General features: G+C 52.2%; 2 protein-coding genes across 2 annotated transcripts; one reads left to right on the top strand and one right to left on the bottom strand.

Annotated features, from left to right (window-relative positions):
• Nucleotides 1-1,347: 1,347 nt before the first annotated feature.
• On the top strand, nt 1,348-2,215 carry BOLA1 (bolA family member 1). The gene is made up of 2 exons (XM_080802499.1): nt 1,348-1,434; nt 1,729-2,215. Exon 2 carries the CDS (start codon nt 1,732-1,734, stop codon nt 2,143-2,145), a length of 414 nt encoding a protein of 137 aa, XP_080658625.1. The 5' UTR covers nt 1,348-1,434; nt 1,729-1,731; the 3' UTR covers nt 2,146-2,215.
• Nucleotides 2,216-5,229: 3,014 nt separating this feature from the next.
• Nucleotides 5,230-13,719, bottom strand: SV2A (synaptic vesicle glycoprotein 2A; the record flags this gene model as incomplete). The annotated part of the gene is made up of 12 exons (XM_080802474.1): nt 5,230-5,413; nt 5,794-5,953; nt 6,550-6,756; nt 8,281-8,414; nt 8,599-8,763; nt 9,072-9,160; nt 9,344-9,454; nt 9,723-9,812; nt 10,444-10,577; nt 10,692-10,843; nt 11,640-11,820; nt 13,098-13,719. The coding sequence occupies 12 exons, from the start codon at nt 13,717-13,719 to the stop codon at nt 5,230-5,232; spliced, it is 2,229 nt and encodes a 742-aa protein (XP_080658600.1).
• Nucleotides 13,720-14,618: the final 899 nt, after the last annotated feature.

Raw genomic sequence — 14,618 nt, 5'->3', positions numbered from 1 at the left:
AATGATTCAGCAAAAATAACAATGATTTTATTATTGTTATTATATACATACAAAATCAAAGAGAGACAAAGCTGGTCTGGTGAAATGTTGTCAGTGAATCTAGATGAAGGGTAAATAAGGAGCTCACCTTACTAATCTTGCAACTTTTCTGAAAGTTTTTAAAATTTTTTTAAAGGCTAGGAAAAAATATGTCATTATGTTCAATTTCTTGAGCGAGATAAAGATATTATATAGGAGAATATCCTTCTCTTAGGTGATACATGTTGGAGTACTTGATGGTGAAATGCCTCTACTATCTGCAACTTATTTTCAAATTTGAAAATAAGTATATTTTTAAAGTATACAGGTATATAAAAGTACTTAAATATGTATTTATAAGCATATAATATACATAAATGTAAAAAATATTGAAAGGTAGCTATTGCTTTGGATTTTATTTTTCTGCAGGCTTGACATTTTTCAAAATTAGAAGCTGGGGAAAATACTTGGGAATATATGGAGAAATAATCGATAAAATATTAAAGATAAAAAATAAAATACAAATTGAAAACTTACATATCTTCTCAGAAAAAATCTCATTCCGTTACAATCCTGGTTAAAACCTTCACTAGCCTCCCACTGCTACCAGGATAAAGACAAAGCCACCTAACAAGGCCTACAAGGTCCAGTATGGTCCAGCCCCTGCCTTCTCCCAAGCACGCCTACCTACTCACTCACTCCCCATCACCATTATCTCTGCACCCTCCCCTCGCCCCCCTCCAGGCTCCGACTACACCTAACTAGACCCTAAGTAACCACTCCAAAGTTCTCTCTCCTGGCCTTTGCGTGTGCGACTACCACAGCCTGACTATGAGGGACTGAGACGGGCTTTCGAGCTGTCTCTTCTAAACCGTTCTCCTAAAATCTCTCTGAAGTTTCCTCTGCGCCCCCAGGTCTGGCTGACATGACTCCTTAGCATCCTGCTCTCCGTCCCATCATAGCACTTGGCACATAGTATTGTAACTGCCCGCTTGCTTGTTGTTCTCGAAAATTCTCGAGGACCAGACCAGCTTTATTTCCCAGGCTCCAGAACTGGTCTGCGCACAGTAATTATGTGTCCAGTAAATGTAACGAGCTTCCATTTTCTCGTATGTAAAGTAAAGGAGTTCAGCTCGATGGCAATAAAGTGTATCAAATAACAGCAGTCCCAACTGAGCAGGAATTCCCGGATTTTTTCCAACTGTGCTTCACAACCTAAAAGCACGAGTCGCCAAAACTCATAGACTACAATTCCCGTGAGCCCTCGGGGCATCACGTGGCGCCTGCCCATTCCATTACTGCGTAGCCAGGACTCCATTTCCCAGCGTGCCTCAGGACGCGACGACGGCATTTGTCGGAGAACTTCAGGAGTCTGGTCCCTGAGGCACAACTGCGGTAGCCAAGGCTGAGCGGAAGGTAGAAAGGGCCCAACCTGGGGTTTAAAGGGGACACTGGCTCAACCACAAACCCGGAGTTGCGCGTACCCTGTCTTTGCAACCGCCGGCCCACTCCCTGCTAAATGTGCCTGTTCCGATCCCTCGTAGGCCCTCCGCTGCCTGCGGCTGGAGGCCAAATTCCCCCATGTCACACAGAGGGAAGGGTTGGTGTCTGGAGTTGAGGCGGTCACCCTGCAGGAGCGGAGTGCGGATGTGGGCGGTTCGGGGTGGGAGGCCCTGACCCTTACTGCTCTGGGCCTTGTCTCTGCGGTAGCCGATGCTGAGTGGGCAGCTGGTCGGGCGCCTGTTCTCCATGGCTGGTCGCGTCTGTTTGTCCCGGAGCAGCGCAGGATTGGGGACTATCGGTCCCGTCGAGGCAGCCATTCGCACGAAGTTGGAGCAGGCCCTGAACCCCGAGGTGCTGGAGCTGCGCAACGAGAGCGGCGGCCATGCGGTCCCACCAGGCAGCGAGACGCATTTCCGCGTGGCGGTGGTGAGCTCTCGCTTTGAGGGACTAAGCCCCTTACAACGGCACCGGCTGGTCCACGCTGCCCTGTCTGAGGAGCTGGCTGGGCCGGTCCATGCACTGGCCATACAGGCGCGGACCCCGGCCCAGTGGAAGGAAAACCCTCAACTGGACATGAGCCCCCCTTGCCTGGGTGGGAGCAAGAAAACTCGGGGAACCCCCTGAGCCCCAGGAGAGGGAAGACCAGGATGCTAATGGTTTGTCTGTGAATAAACAACGGGCTTTCTTCCTGTCAGTACAGTCTGGTGTTTGTAAGGGATAAGGACCCCTGGGTCCCATTCAGCCAGCATATACATATTCTCTGGAGATAGCAACTCGTTTCAGATCAGAGTTTACCCAAGGAAAGAGTAGAGTCACTCACCACTGCCCTTGCCCTATACTATTTAGGAAAAGCTGCCCAAGCATTTCATGTTAGATTGTGACTGAGGAACCATGGGACCTGATGAGTTGGTAATAATCCTACACATTAAAAGATAAATTATCATAGGAGATATACTCCTTTGTGTTGTTAATGGCCTGTTGAATTAGTGCTAAGATATTCTTGGCAGAAGAATGATACCTGTAGCCTCCGGTGATCATGGAGGGCTTCCCTGGGGGGAGTGACCTAATTGGATCTTTAAAGGAAAGCCAACTTAAACCGGAAAGGAGAGGAAAGATGTTACAAGTAGGGGGAAGAGCTCAAGCAAAGGCAGAGAAGCTGGATGAGACAGTGACTTGATTGGACAAGACAGGAGTTTCAAATATATTTGAATTTCATACCAGGGAAATGTTTGGCTTTTTATCAAGCTGTCCATTTCCAAAAGGATTTGCCTTTGTTTCTCAGAAAAATCCTTAACAAAACAAAACCCAAGGCAGTGCAAAGATGATAATACAAAAAATGAATATAGAAGAAGGAGAAAACTTCATATATAGTCCTTTTGCTTATGAGCCTTTTAAAGTTGTATTTCTGAGGGGAGCTGAAGTGATGTCCAGATAAACAACTTTAATGACCTCAATGTGGCAATAGACTCTAGATACTAAAGAAAAAGATGAACATAAACCTTGATCATTTTGAGCCATAGTTTAGACTGCATCTGGTTGGACAATAGGAAGTCATTGAGTTGTTGGTTTTTTGTTGTTTTTTTTTTAAGATTTTATTTATTTGACAGAGATCACAAGTAGGCAGAGAGGCAGGCAGAGAGAGGAAGGGAAGCAGGCCTCCCACTGAGCAGAGAGCCCGATGCAGGGCTTGATCCCAGGACCCTGAGATCATGACCTGAGCTGAAGGCAGAGGCTTTAACCCGCTGAGCCACCCAGGTGCCCTGAAGTCACTGAGTTTTGAGGAAGGGCATACCACAGAGCATTCTGGGGCAGAGTGATCTGCAGTGATGTGTAAGTGAATTGGCATAGGAGATGAGAGGCACAGAGATCAACCAAGAGGGAAGGTGGGACCCTGACTTCAAGGTCAGCTGTAGGCATGGAAGGATGGAGTTTTATTAGAGAGCTACCATAAAAAAAAAAAAAAAATCAGAAAATGGCTTGATTAGAACAGAGTGCAGACATAGCCATTTGGGATTTTAAGGATTTATTTCCTTTTTATTTTTCATCAGTATTTTTCATTGCATTTTTCACATCAACAGAGTTGAGTTTAGGGGGGTTCCCGGAGAGCAGGAGAGATGGATGGGTCCCTTGAGAGGGCACAAGGGAGAAGGCTGCGTCCAGCAAATGAAGGGTAGGGAAAGGGGGTACACACTTGTACACTGGGCACTGGAGAAGGAGGTCCTTTGAGCACAGACACCAAAGAGTTAAACAGTCCCCACCTGGTTCAGTGTTACAAAATGGGAGGAGTGACCACAGGGTGGGAGCACCAGACGCAGCATGAGGAGGGTGAATTTGGATTTTCTTTTTTTGTTGTTGTTTTCACTTTTTTCCTTTTAACTTTTTTTTTTTTTTAACATTTTACAAACAGCTAGAAACTACAACACGTCACAGCTACAGTGGGGGGTGGAGGGGGCAGGAGGGCACCAAAGAAAGCAGCCACACAGTGGGGTGAGACAAGGGCAGCTTAACTTACCGGGGCTAGTAGAAAGGGTGAAATGGGGAAACTGAGGCTTCTGGTCCCACATTAGGGGGTCCCTGGCTTATTGCCCAACCTCTTCCCACTTCAGAGGAGTTGCTGGGGGGGCCCCTGCTTTCTGCCCCTGCCCCAGCTCCTTGTGCTTTTTGATCTGCTGGTTTGACCCCATGCCTGGTTTCTTTCCCTCCCCTGCTACCCTGCCTGTGAGGGGACAGGTGGGGGGTGGGAGGGCAGCTGTGCCGTCCCTGTCTGTGCTATTGTGGGTAGAGCCTCTCACTCCAGAGGCCTGTGCTTCTTGAGAGAAGGCGAGGAGATGGACCTCGTCAGGTGCCCTTGGTCCGGCTAGACTGCAGGACTCATCCTAGCCTGGCCTGGGGCTCCTCCCTCCCAGGCCTGGTCCAGAAACAAGATTAGGGGAGGGACTATGGGAGGCAGGTAGTGTGTGTATCCACGGAGATCACCCTTGGCTTATATCTTAGGACAGTGACACCCCGCCCCACGGCACATACACACACATACGTGAAGTGTTACACACACATTCACACACACACAGTCCTGCTGAGCTGCCTCAGAACTTAATATATAAATAAATAAGAATCAGCTAATTTCATAAAACTCAGGCTCCTTACTTGTAGCCCAAATTGGGGGGAGGGGGCGGAGTGGAGGCCAGGGGGCTGAGGTTTATTGCTACTCCCCCAGCATCTGACAGCTGTGAGAGGGCACCTGAGGCCCTTCCAACTCTAAGAAGTTCTTTTGGTCCATAGACTACACGGAGCCCCAGCCCCCAGAGCAACCAAATGCCCACGGTTTCACCAGGGCCCAGGTAGAGGGGATGAGGGGGAGGGCAGGAGGCCTGTTCTGGACCCCCTAGAGCCGGGAAGAGCTAGGACCCCTCACTAACACTGGGGGAGAAGGGGGAGCCCGAGCCTTCTCCTGTGCAAAGTCAACAGGGGGTAGGAGGTGGGGAGGAGAGCTGCATCCCCAAATGGGGATGAAAGAGCCTTCCCTGTAGTTCCTGCCCATGGGGTCACACACATGCACACGCGCACGCGCACACACAAACACACGGCAAAGACACGGAACAAAGGGGAGTGGGGAGTGAGGCTGCTCGGGCCAGGATGGCAGGGCAGGGAGGGAGAAGGAGCCGTTGGCCTCACAGTGTGCCTGCCACCCTCGAAAGCCCGGCGGCCCTCTCACTGCAGCACCTGCCCCCGGGTCTCAGGCAACTTCAGGGCCAGAGAGCTCCCGAGGGCAAGCGCGGCAGAGGCAAACAGGATGGGGGCAGCCTTGGTGATTCCCACAAACGATGTGAAGATGCTGATCCCCAGCACGGCCGCCAGTTTACAGAGGGCATTCAGGAAGCCGAAAGCTGTGGTCCTGCTCCGAGTCCCCAGGGCAGTCGGAAGAGGAGATAAGGAAGAGGCACGGGAGGGTTTGTGGGGGATGGGCAAGTAGGTGGGAGGGCAAAGGAGAGATGGCAGTTGGTGTCCGAGAAGGAGAGGAAGGATGGAAGGATAGGAGAGGTGAGGCATGGATATCAGGGAATAGAGATTGGGAGGCAAGATGAAAAGAAGACCAAAAAATTTGGTTAATAGCTAAGACTTGAAGGAGAGAATACTAAAGTTACCAGCCCTTAGAAGAGAAACCCCATGGGAATGTGCGTCCTTCTAACCCTAAAGATGGTCTCCCATTCAGCCCACTGCGTTATCCCACCTCCCCAAAAACCGGCGGCCCTGCCCCCACGACACTCCGACTACCTCTTGTCCGAGGGGTAGAGTTCAACGGTCAACACGTCCAGCGCGTTCCAGGATGCAATGCTGACCCCCCCAAAAAGGCAGAGCAGGGCGATCATGGCTGACTCGCTGTTCCCAAAAGACAGGAAGAAGCAGGAGACACAGGACATCACGCTGGAGCCAGCTGGAGCCAGGAAAGGAGGGAACATGAACCCAGCCACAGTGATGCCCATCCACAACCCACCCCATGCCATCAACCAGGCTTGAGGGTAGCCCAGGATGAGACTCTTCTTCCCAAAGGACTCAAAACGAAGGCTCCTCCCTCATCCCCAACCTCCCTTATAATTCTCTTTTTACTAGTAACGTCAGTAACAACCATCTCTTCAATGACAGCTGTGGGCCAGGGAGCCTGATCTTTACATGCATTGATCTAATGCGTCAGGCGGGTACCGTCATCACCCCCATTTTGCAGACGAGACACCTGGGCTCAGAGAGGTGAAGTAACTTGCCCAAGGTAGGTGGCGGGGCTGAGATTCAAAACCCATAGCCTCCAAGCCTGCGTGCTCGCTATTCTGCCTACCTCCTTTACCCCCCAGAGAAGCTTCCACGCCAGGCCCCACCCCATCTCGCAGCCAAGACCTAAACAGAAGACAAGAGAGAGAGAACCTTCTCTGGCTAAACTTTTCCTTCAGAATCGGGGGAGAAGCGTGTTGACAGCCTCGCCCTGCTCCCCGGCCCCCGAGTCAGTTCTGACACACCACCACCCACCCGCCCCCTTACCAAGCATCCGGAGCCTGCCAATCTTGTCCATAAGCAGGGCAGACACGATGTTCCCGGGAAGCACAGCCAGCGTCCCCAAGAAGCTGACAAAGTACACCATGTAGGCGCCTTCACCAGTCCCTGTCACGTCCAGCGGGCAGCCCTCCTTGTTGTGCAGGAACGTGCTGTTCACCAGACGGCTGTTCACAAACTTGTACTCAAACAGGTCTGGGGGCCAAGACCAAGGAAGGCAGGTGGTGAGTGAAATGTGAGAGGGAGGCTCAAGGCAGGGCTCAAGGCGCTGCCTTTGTGGGGTTAGTGGGGCGGGGGGCGGGGAGGGGGTAGTGGGGGGCAGGGTTCTCAGACTTGCTCAGGGCATTCATTATAAAACATCAAATGAGAGCACCCTGGCAACCAGGATTGTTCCTATGGTGCAGGAAATGACCATAGTCTATGAAACGGAACAGTGGAACCGGCTGTTTCCAAGTTATCTCACTAATAATCTTTGCTTCTTATTCATTCCTTTTGTCTGCCCTAGCTGACTATAAGCAGTAGCGGTGCTATGGGTCTAGGAAAAATTCCTGAGCCAGATATTAAAAATCATTAGAAGTCCTTTCCTTTATTTTTCCTTGCAAGGTGGGAAAAACTTACCCAGTACTCTATTAGAGGTGGGATCCTCAGTCTAGCTGACAAAGCAGCAGTTCATGTTTGAGAATCACTGTTTTAAAAACTGGACTAATGTGGGGTGCTTGTGGGTCTCACTGAGTTAAGCAGCCGACCCTTGATTCCCACTGGTGATTTCAGGGTAGTGGGGTCGAGCCCTTCGTGGTGCTCCCTGCTTAGCAGGAACTCTGCTTGAGGCTCTTTCTCTCTCTCTCCCTTTGCCCCTCCCCACCCCACCCCTCAAATAAATAAGTCTTTAAAAACAAAACAAAAATAAAAACAAAACAGGGCGCCTGTTGGTTAAGCAATTGCCCTCGGCTCAGATCATGATCCTGGAGTCCCAGGACAGAGTCCCACATCCGGCTCCCTGCTCAGCAGAGAGTCTGCTTCTCCCTGTGCCCCTCCCCACCTCATGCTCTTTCTCTCATTCTCTCTCTTTCAAATAAATAAATAAATAAATAAAATCTTTTTTTTTAAAGGTTTTATTTATTATTTATTTGACACACAGAGAGAGATACCATAGGTAGGCAGAGAGGCAGGCAGAGAGAGAGGGGGAAGCAGGCTCCCTGCTGAGCAGAGAGCCTGACTCGGGGCTTGATCCCAGGACCCTGAGACCATGACCTGAGCCGAAGGCAGAGGCTTTAACCCACTGAGCCACCCAGGCGCCCCCACAAATAAATAAAATCTTTTAAAAAAAAAAAAAAGGCACTGGACTAATACAATGATTTCCAACCTTTTACCCACCAAATATCCCTTTTATGATTTTTTTCCTGAAGACCCTGTTGGAACGAGTTTTGCCCTCTTCAAAGTGCATTCATAACATCACACAGTTACTTGAATTCCAGCTCAAAGGCAAAGAACTTTGATGTTTTTGCCAGGTAGTCTTAAAACTATTACAGAGAATGTTCCATTTCCGTTTGATTTTTGGAATTCTTGGTAGTAGCTCACAGGCCTGCATATCACCTTCCTGCAGGGCCCCACAGATCTCAGCTTGTGAAACCTGAGCTAGGGAATGAGCAAGGCTCCTTCTCCCCACTTCAGGGTCCACCCAGCCCTTTGGTCTGACAGCCACCGGCCATACCACCTTACCAGTGTTATAGAACACAGTGTTGATGAACGTGCAGTTGCGGAAGAATGTGTTGCTCGAAGTGACATCCTCAAAATAACACTCCTCAAACAAGGAATCCTCAAAGGACACTGACTTCAGACGCAGCCCGATGAACCTGGAAGGCCAGGATGATGAGACATACTTCCCCTCATCCTCATACCCTCCACCAGGACTCATTCCTTGGAAGTGAGGAGAAACCCCAGGTATATACCCCCCAAACACCCCGTCTCTGAACTCCCAGGCTCATACAAGAGGTAGAAAGGACAGGGACGAAGTGACGTGGAAAGCTCCCCACGTACTTGTCATTGAAGTACTGTCCCCCACGGTGGATCTGATTCTCCAGCGTGAAATTAAAGGTCACGTGCTCCACACGCTCCCCAGAGAACAACTTGGTCCGGGCTGCGTAGTCCACCGCCTGGAGATGGCGGATCATGTCAGGAAACCAGACAGTCAGGCCGTAGTAGCTGGAGAGTCAAGGACGATGGAATCAGACAAGGCTCAGGATTAGGACCGGAGGGTCCAGAAATGAGGGGGGGAGAGAGTCAGGACCTTGCTCACCTCTCTAGCCTCATCCCTCACCCCTCCTCCCTTCACCAACTGCCGAGGGTCCAGGGGGAGCTTCGCATTGGTCTACTCACCCACTGCACTCTTATCTCCCATGCATCTGCTCTGCCCTCGGCCTGGAACAGTCTCCCCACCCCACCCCCAGCCTGTCTAACCTCCATCTGGTCTTCAGGACTCTGATCCCCACTGCCCCCACACACCCCCTCACCTGAATGACATGGTGAACCACACGCCCATCATCATCAGAGTGATGCGTCGATATTCGGGACCAAAACAGGAGAGGAAATTGCCCCAAACCTAGGTGGAACAGAACAGTCAGACAGAGGCTGCACTAACTTCCAGTACCCCCAGGTCACCCCTTCTCCGACTCAATCCCTTCCCTTCAGGTCACCCACCATCCCCACACACAGGCTCCAGCCCTGCCTTCATCTCCACCTCTCCCGCTCCCTTCTCTCTCTTCACGGAACCATCCCTCGTTACCTGCCCCCCCAGGCTCAGGGCCCGGACCCCCCAGCGCTGGTACCAAGTCCCCGTGTCTGACTGGATTTCGATCAACTCATCCTCCTGATGAATCGTCTTAATGTGGGTTACCTGGGGTCAAGAGAGGGGGTTAGCCATCATATAGTCTGTATTTCCCAACCCCATTCTGGTGCCTTGGTTTCTCCTCCAGTAGCAAAATGCAAGCAGGGGGCAGGGGACAGATGTGCCACGATACCCCGATACCCCGAGAGATGACATCGAGGGAGGGTGTGGGGTATGGTTGGAGAGGTCAGGGAAGGTAGGGGGTGGTATCCAGAGAGGGGCTGGTGGGGCCGGGACCGGAATGCTGTGGAGGATCGCGGGGAGGGCTGTGGCTTACAGAGAAGACTCGCTCAGGATGGCCCTTGGCTCGCATGTTGGTGTCATGAACCTGCTTCAGCACCATCCAGGCCTCATCATGCTTCCCGTTCTAGAGCCACGGACACAGTTCCCATATCTGGGTTAGCTCCTGCCTGAGCCAGGGCAACAGGCCCCCTCCCTGTGGCTTCTCTAGTCCCAAGATACAAAAAGGCTCCCCCTACTACCTCCGACCTCTGGGCACGGACATCGCCTGCTCTGAATGAGGCCCAAGAAGGGATACAGCAAAATATAATCAGACTTGGGCCATAGTAGGGGGAGTCCAGGAGACAGATACAACTACGGGTCCTAGGGATCCATGGGGACAATGAAAAGAGAACTGAAAACAAGGGAACTGATGAGGGCGAGGAGATGGTCAGAGGAAGAGCAGCTTCCTAACCCTGCTGGACCAAGATCTACTTGGAGAGGGAAGAAGTAGAGGAGGGGAACATCTCTTGAACTCTAAAGTCGGGACCAGGCCTCCTGCCCACAACATCTTAAGCCACTCCTGGACAAGCAGGTACCCTCGTTTCTCTGTGCACAGAGACCACCCCCTACAGAGATACAGCACCAGACAAAGGAAGCAAGCCAAAGTCCCCAGAAGTATGGACCCTGCAAGGGTCCTCCAAACCAAACCCACCGTGAGTGCTTGAACACAGAACCCCCTGCCTCCCCTCCCCCAGCCCAGCCCCCGCCCCACTCACCTCCAGGAAGAAGCGGGGGCTCTCTGGCTGTGTGGTCAGCGCGCCGATGGCAAACACAGAAGGGAAGGCGCAAACAAGGACAAACACCCTCCAGCTGTGGAACTGGTAAGCGGACCCCATCTGAAAGCTCCACCCTGGCAGGGACAAGTCAGCATCAGCAAAGAGGCCCGAGGCTGGGGGGGGATCCCACCACCAGGCACCTGGGCGAAGAGGGAGACACTGGGGCACGTTCCCTGGGGGCTGCTCACCGTAGTGGGGGATGATGGCCCAGGCCATGGCAGCGGCATACACTCCACCAATCATCCAAAACATGCAGAGCCAGCTCAAATGCTCCCCACGTTTCTCCTGGGCCAGAAACTCCGAGAAATAGGAGAAGACAATGGGGATGGACCCTCCAATCCTGGAGGGCATCGCAAGAACTGAGCATTAGAAAATGGCCCGTTCCTGATCCCTTGCCCCAGCGCTCTGCATCCCTGAGTGCCTTTCATCTGCCACACTTTGGTAAGGAGATTTCTCCCACAGTGCCCTGCACACTCCCTCCCCAGCAGCCAGCGAGCACCCATCCTGGGGACCCTGAGAGACAGGCAGGGAGGCCTCAGGGGCAGAGGAGGCACAAACGTTGAATCTTGAAGATGACTGCAGAGTTGCATGAGAGGGAAGATAATTATGGACAAGAGGGGAAATGCCCAGAGGAGAAAGATGGGAAAAGAGTCTGAGGGCAGGTCTGTGGGGAGCAGGCCAAGGACAAGAGCTTGCGGCCCGGGCAATGAACGCATGCTGGTACCTCAGGGAGTGTGGGAGTGTGATGGGTCAAGGCTGCCGCTGTGGGTGTTAGCAAGGCCTTTTGTCAAATGCAGGAAATATGTCAATGGGAAACTCAAGAGTTTGGAGGCACCCAGGGCTAAGGCTGAGACCCACCAGGCCTCTTCATGGAGCCAGTCTCAGAATGGAACTAGAGGGTGGGTGGCAGACTGAGGAGTAGACCAGACAAGGAATGGTGTTCTGGACAGGCGGTAGATGGGTCCTGGACAGGGGGAAGCTGGCCTGAAGTTGGTAGGAGAAAGGAATTCATTCACGCATACAGATTGGAGGGACATCTGGTATGCCGGCACTGTGTTGGGCTCTAGAAATACAACAGCGACCATGGACGGTCCTCCTTCAGGACTCCTCCGGGGGCTTAGGAAGTGGCCACTCACCCAACCCCGGAAAGGAGGCGGCAGAAGAGGAAAGTGCCATAACCCTGGACGAAAGATGAGAAAAAGGCGAAGACGCTGTTGACCGAGAGCGAGATGAGCAGGCACTGCCTCCGGCCCAGCCGATCAGCCAGACCTCCCCAGAGGAAGGCTCCCACCATCATGCCCAGGTAGACTATAAGGCCTGAAGGAGGGAAACAGAGGCAGCAGGGGTATGAGAGGACATGCTTCCTTTCTCGCACTTTGTGAGCATTAAGTGAGCTAGAGCTGCAGCAGAATGGATCGAGGAGCTGGAGGACTTTTAGAATAGCTAAGTCTACCCAGAGATGAGAGCAAGTAAGAGAAGGTGAAATATAAGCGAAGACGGAAGGCCATCCCTGCAGGCCAGGGATTCAAAGGCAGGAAGGCAGACATGGGAGACCCCAAGAATTCTTTCTTTCTCTCCCCCCCACCCCTGCTCTCTCTTGCTTGCTCTCAGCTCTTGCTCTCTGTCTCTGTCTCTCTGTCCCTCTCTCTCCCCATCTCTCTTTCTCTCTCTCACACACAAAGCATCCCCATCTCTGGCTTGCCTAGAAGGAGCAATGGATTGTCCCAGGCTCCCAACCCCTCCTAGGGCCACCTCTCCCCTCCCAGCCTTGATGCCCTCAAAGCAGCAGGAGGGGTCTCTCATGTACCTGGGAAAGCAGCTCCATTCCTTCGGTCCCCCCCACGAAATCCCCCACACAGAACCTGCCCTTTCCTCCTCCTAGCTCCAGGGCTTCTGGACCTAAAACGCTCCTGTTTCTTACTTCCTTCCTATATTCGGAGTTGGAACTGATCTTAAAAATCATCTACTCCAAACTCTGCATTTTAGCCGTGCTTCAGCCAAGCCCCAAGGAGTGGAGATCTGCCCAAGGTCTCACGGCAACTTGGGAGCAGGGCAAGAATGAGAGATCCTTTGTGGGTGAGTCTAGGGAGTTTTCTCCCTCAGGGTTCACATCAGGAAGGGCCATTAGAGACCACTCACTGGCCCTTGAACACTCCCAAGGCTGGCCAAGAGCAAGTGTGGTCCATCTTCTCTGGCTGAAGACAGGCCTAGGATTGTTCCCCTATCCTAATCAGCCTAAACTGACTTCCCATCTAAACTAGGAAGTTTAGACACCGATTTCTTGTTTCCCAGATCAGGGAAAGGGTCAAGTTGGCAAAAGGGAAATGTCCAAAGAAACATGGCCTACTCCTGGAGAACCAAGCAGACCACCACAGCACAAACGCCCCAGCCCAGCACAAACGACCTCACTGTGACCCAGTCTCAAGAGGAGGGTGTGTGAGGGGAGAGTGTGCAGAGGAACTCCAAGCCCTCTGGGGACATCTTGGGACCAGGGTCCTAGAAGCCCAGTGGTAAGGACAGGGGTTCTCACGACCAGAGGTGTTTCTAGAGTTTGGGGCAGGACAGGGCTGGAGTGCCTCCCCAGTGTGTCTTACCTAGCATGCCTTTGTTGGAGTCTGACAGGCACATGTCTTTTTCAGCGCTGGGCAACACAAAGCCCACCACAAAGACTTCGACGCCATCAGCCATCAGCGCCAGGCCAAGCACGAAATAGAGTGTCCACTGGAAGCGGCCATGGCCACACTCCCGGAGGATGGCTTCGTACTGCTGAGCTAGTTCTTCCCGTTCTTTCCGCCATTGCGCCTCCCCCCGGCCGCCAGGGGGGCCCTCCCCGTCACCCAAGCCCCCCCGCCCTCCAGCCAGGGGAGCCCCATCTGCCATCCGCTCGCCTTTGCCCCCAGACTCTGCCCGGGGGATGCCCTGATATTCCCCCTCATAGATCTCATCATCCTCATCGTGGCCCTCAGTGGCATCACTGGATGCGCCACCTTCCTCCTCGTCCTGGGCCCCTTCCCCACGGTAATAGCCATCAGCAGGGGCAGGGAAGTCATCGTCATCGTCCTCCTCCTCAAAGCGGGAGTAGGATCTACGGGAATATTCATCCTGGACTCTGTCCAGGCCCTTCACCACCTTCTTGGCCGCGTGCTTCTTGACTTCCTTGGCAATGTCTTTGGCCCCACGGATGAAAGCTGCCCGGTCTCTGAAGCCTTCTTCCATGATGTCTTTGGGAATGCTTCACTATACCTCCTCCACTCCCTGCTCCTTATTCAGATTTTGTTCAAGGATTTGTGAAGTCAGAAAGCCTCCTTCCTCCAGGTACTTAGATGAAGTGTGTTCAAATATCTCTAGCCAAGGAATGAAAAAATAGGAAAGTCTAGGAGGGGAAAAGAGGGTGAGGAGTGCTGGCCAATTCAGTTGGATACATAGGGAAGGGAGATGGGGAGCAGGGGAATAGGAAAGCAGGGGGGAGCCAGGTTGTGGGGGCTAAGACGAAGAGCCAGGATAACTCAGGAAAGTCCGCCTACTTTTCTTCTAGAAGCTTCGGAAGATCTAGAAAATATAAAAGGGGGGACAAAAGGAGGTTGTGAAGCCTAAGATGGTAAAGAAGGCCAAGATCGAGCTCCAGTCAACTCAGAGCCCCTCTGGGGCCACGTATTACAGATGGTCTCCTTGCTTCAAGCCCAAGCTCAGTAAAAAGGGGTGATTTCCTGGACCAACTGTGGACCATTCAGTCCTGACTTTGACCTTGGAGATCAGCCCTATGAGATTTCTCTAGAGTCAGGGTCACCTAGAGCCCTCCTCCTGATCCCCTGTCCCACATAAAGATCAGATTCCTTGCTTTACCACCGACCTGCAAAGAACAAAACAGGAAATATGGGAAACCAGAATTCTCTATTCTAGTCCGCTCTGGCTTTCTTACTTGGCGCAGAGCTTGGAAAGAATGTGTATAGGGACCAAGTCCTCCCAAATGTTGACTTCAGTCACCTGAAGTGAGGCTTCTGCGCTCCTCCCCTCAAGTTCCATGTTTGTAGGCCTCACAAGGAGGGATCTTCTCAGCGGGTAAAAGATGGGTTCCAGAGCTGGAGAGACTTAGGTTTGACTTTTTGCTTCAGCAC

Source organism: Martes martes (assembly GCF_963455335.1).
Source record: "Martes martes genome assembly, chromosome: 4".
Classification (NCBI taxonomy): Eukaryota; Metazoa; Chordata; class Mammalia; order Carnivora; family Mustelidae; genus Martes; species Martes martes.
The sequence above is the reverse complement of the archived record's forward strand: the minus strand, read 5'-3'. Positions and strand labels throughout refer to the sequence as shown.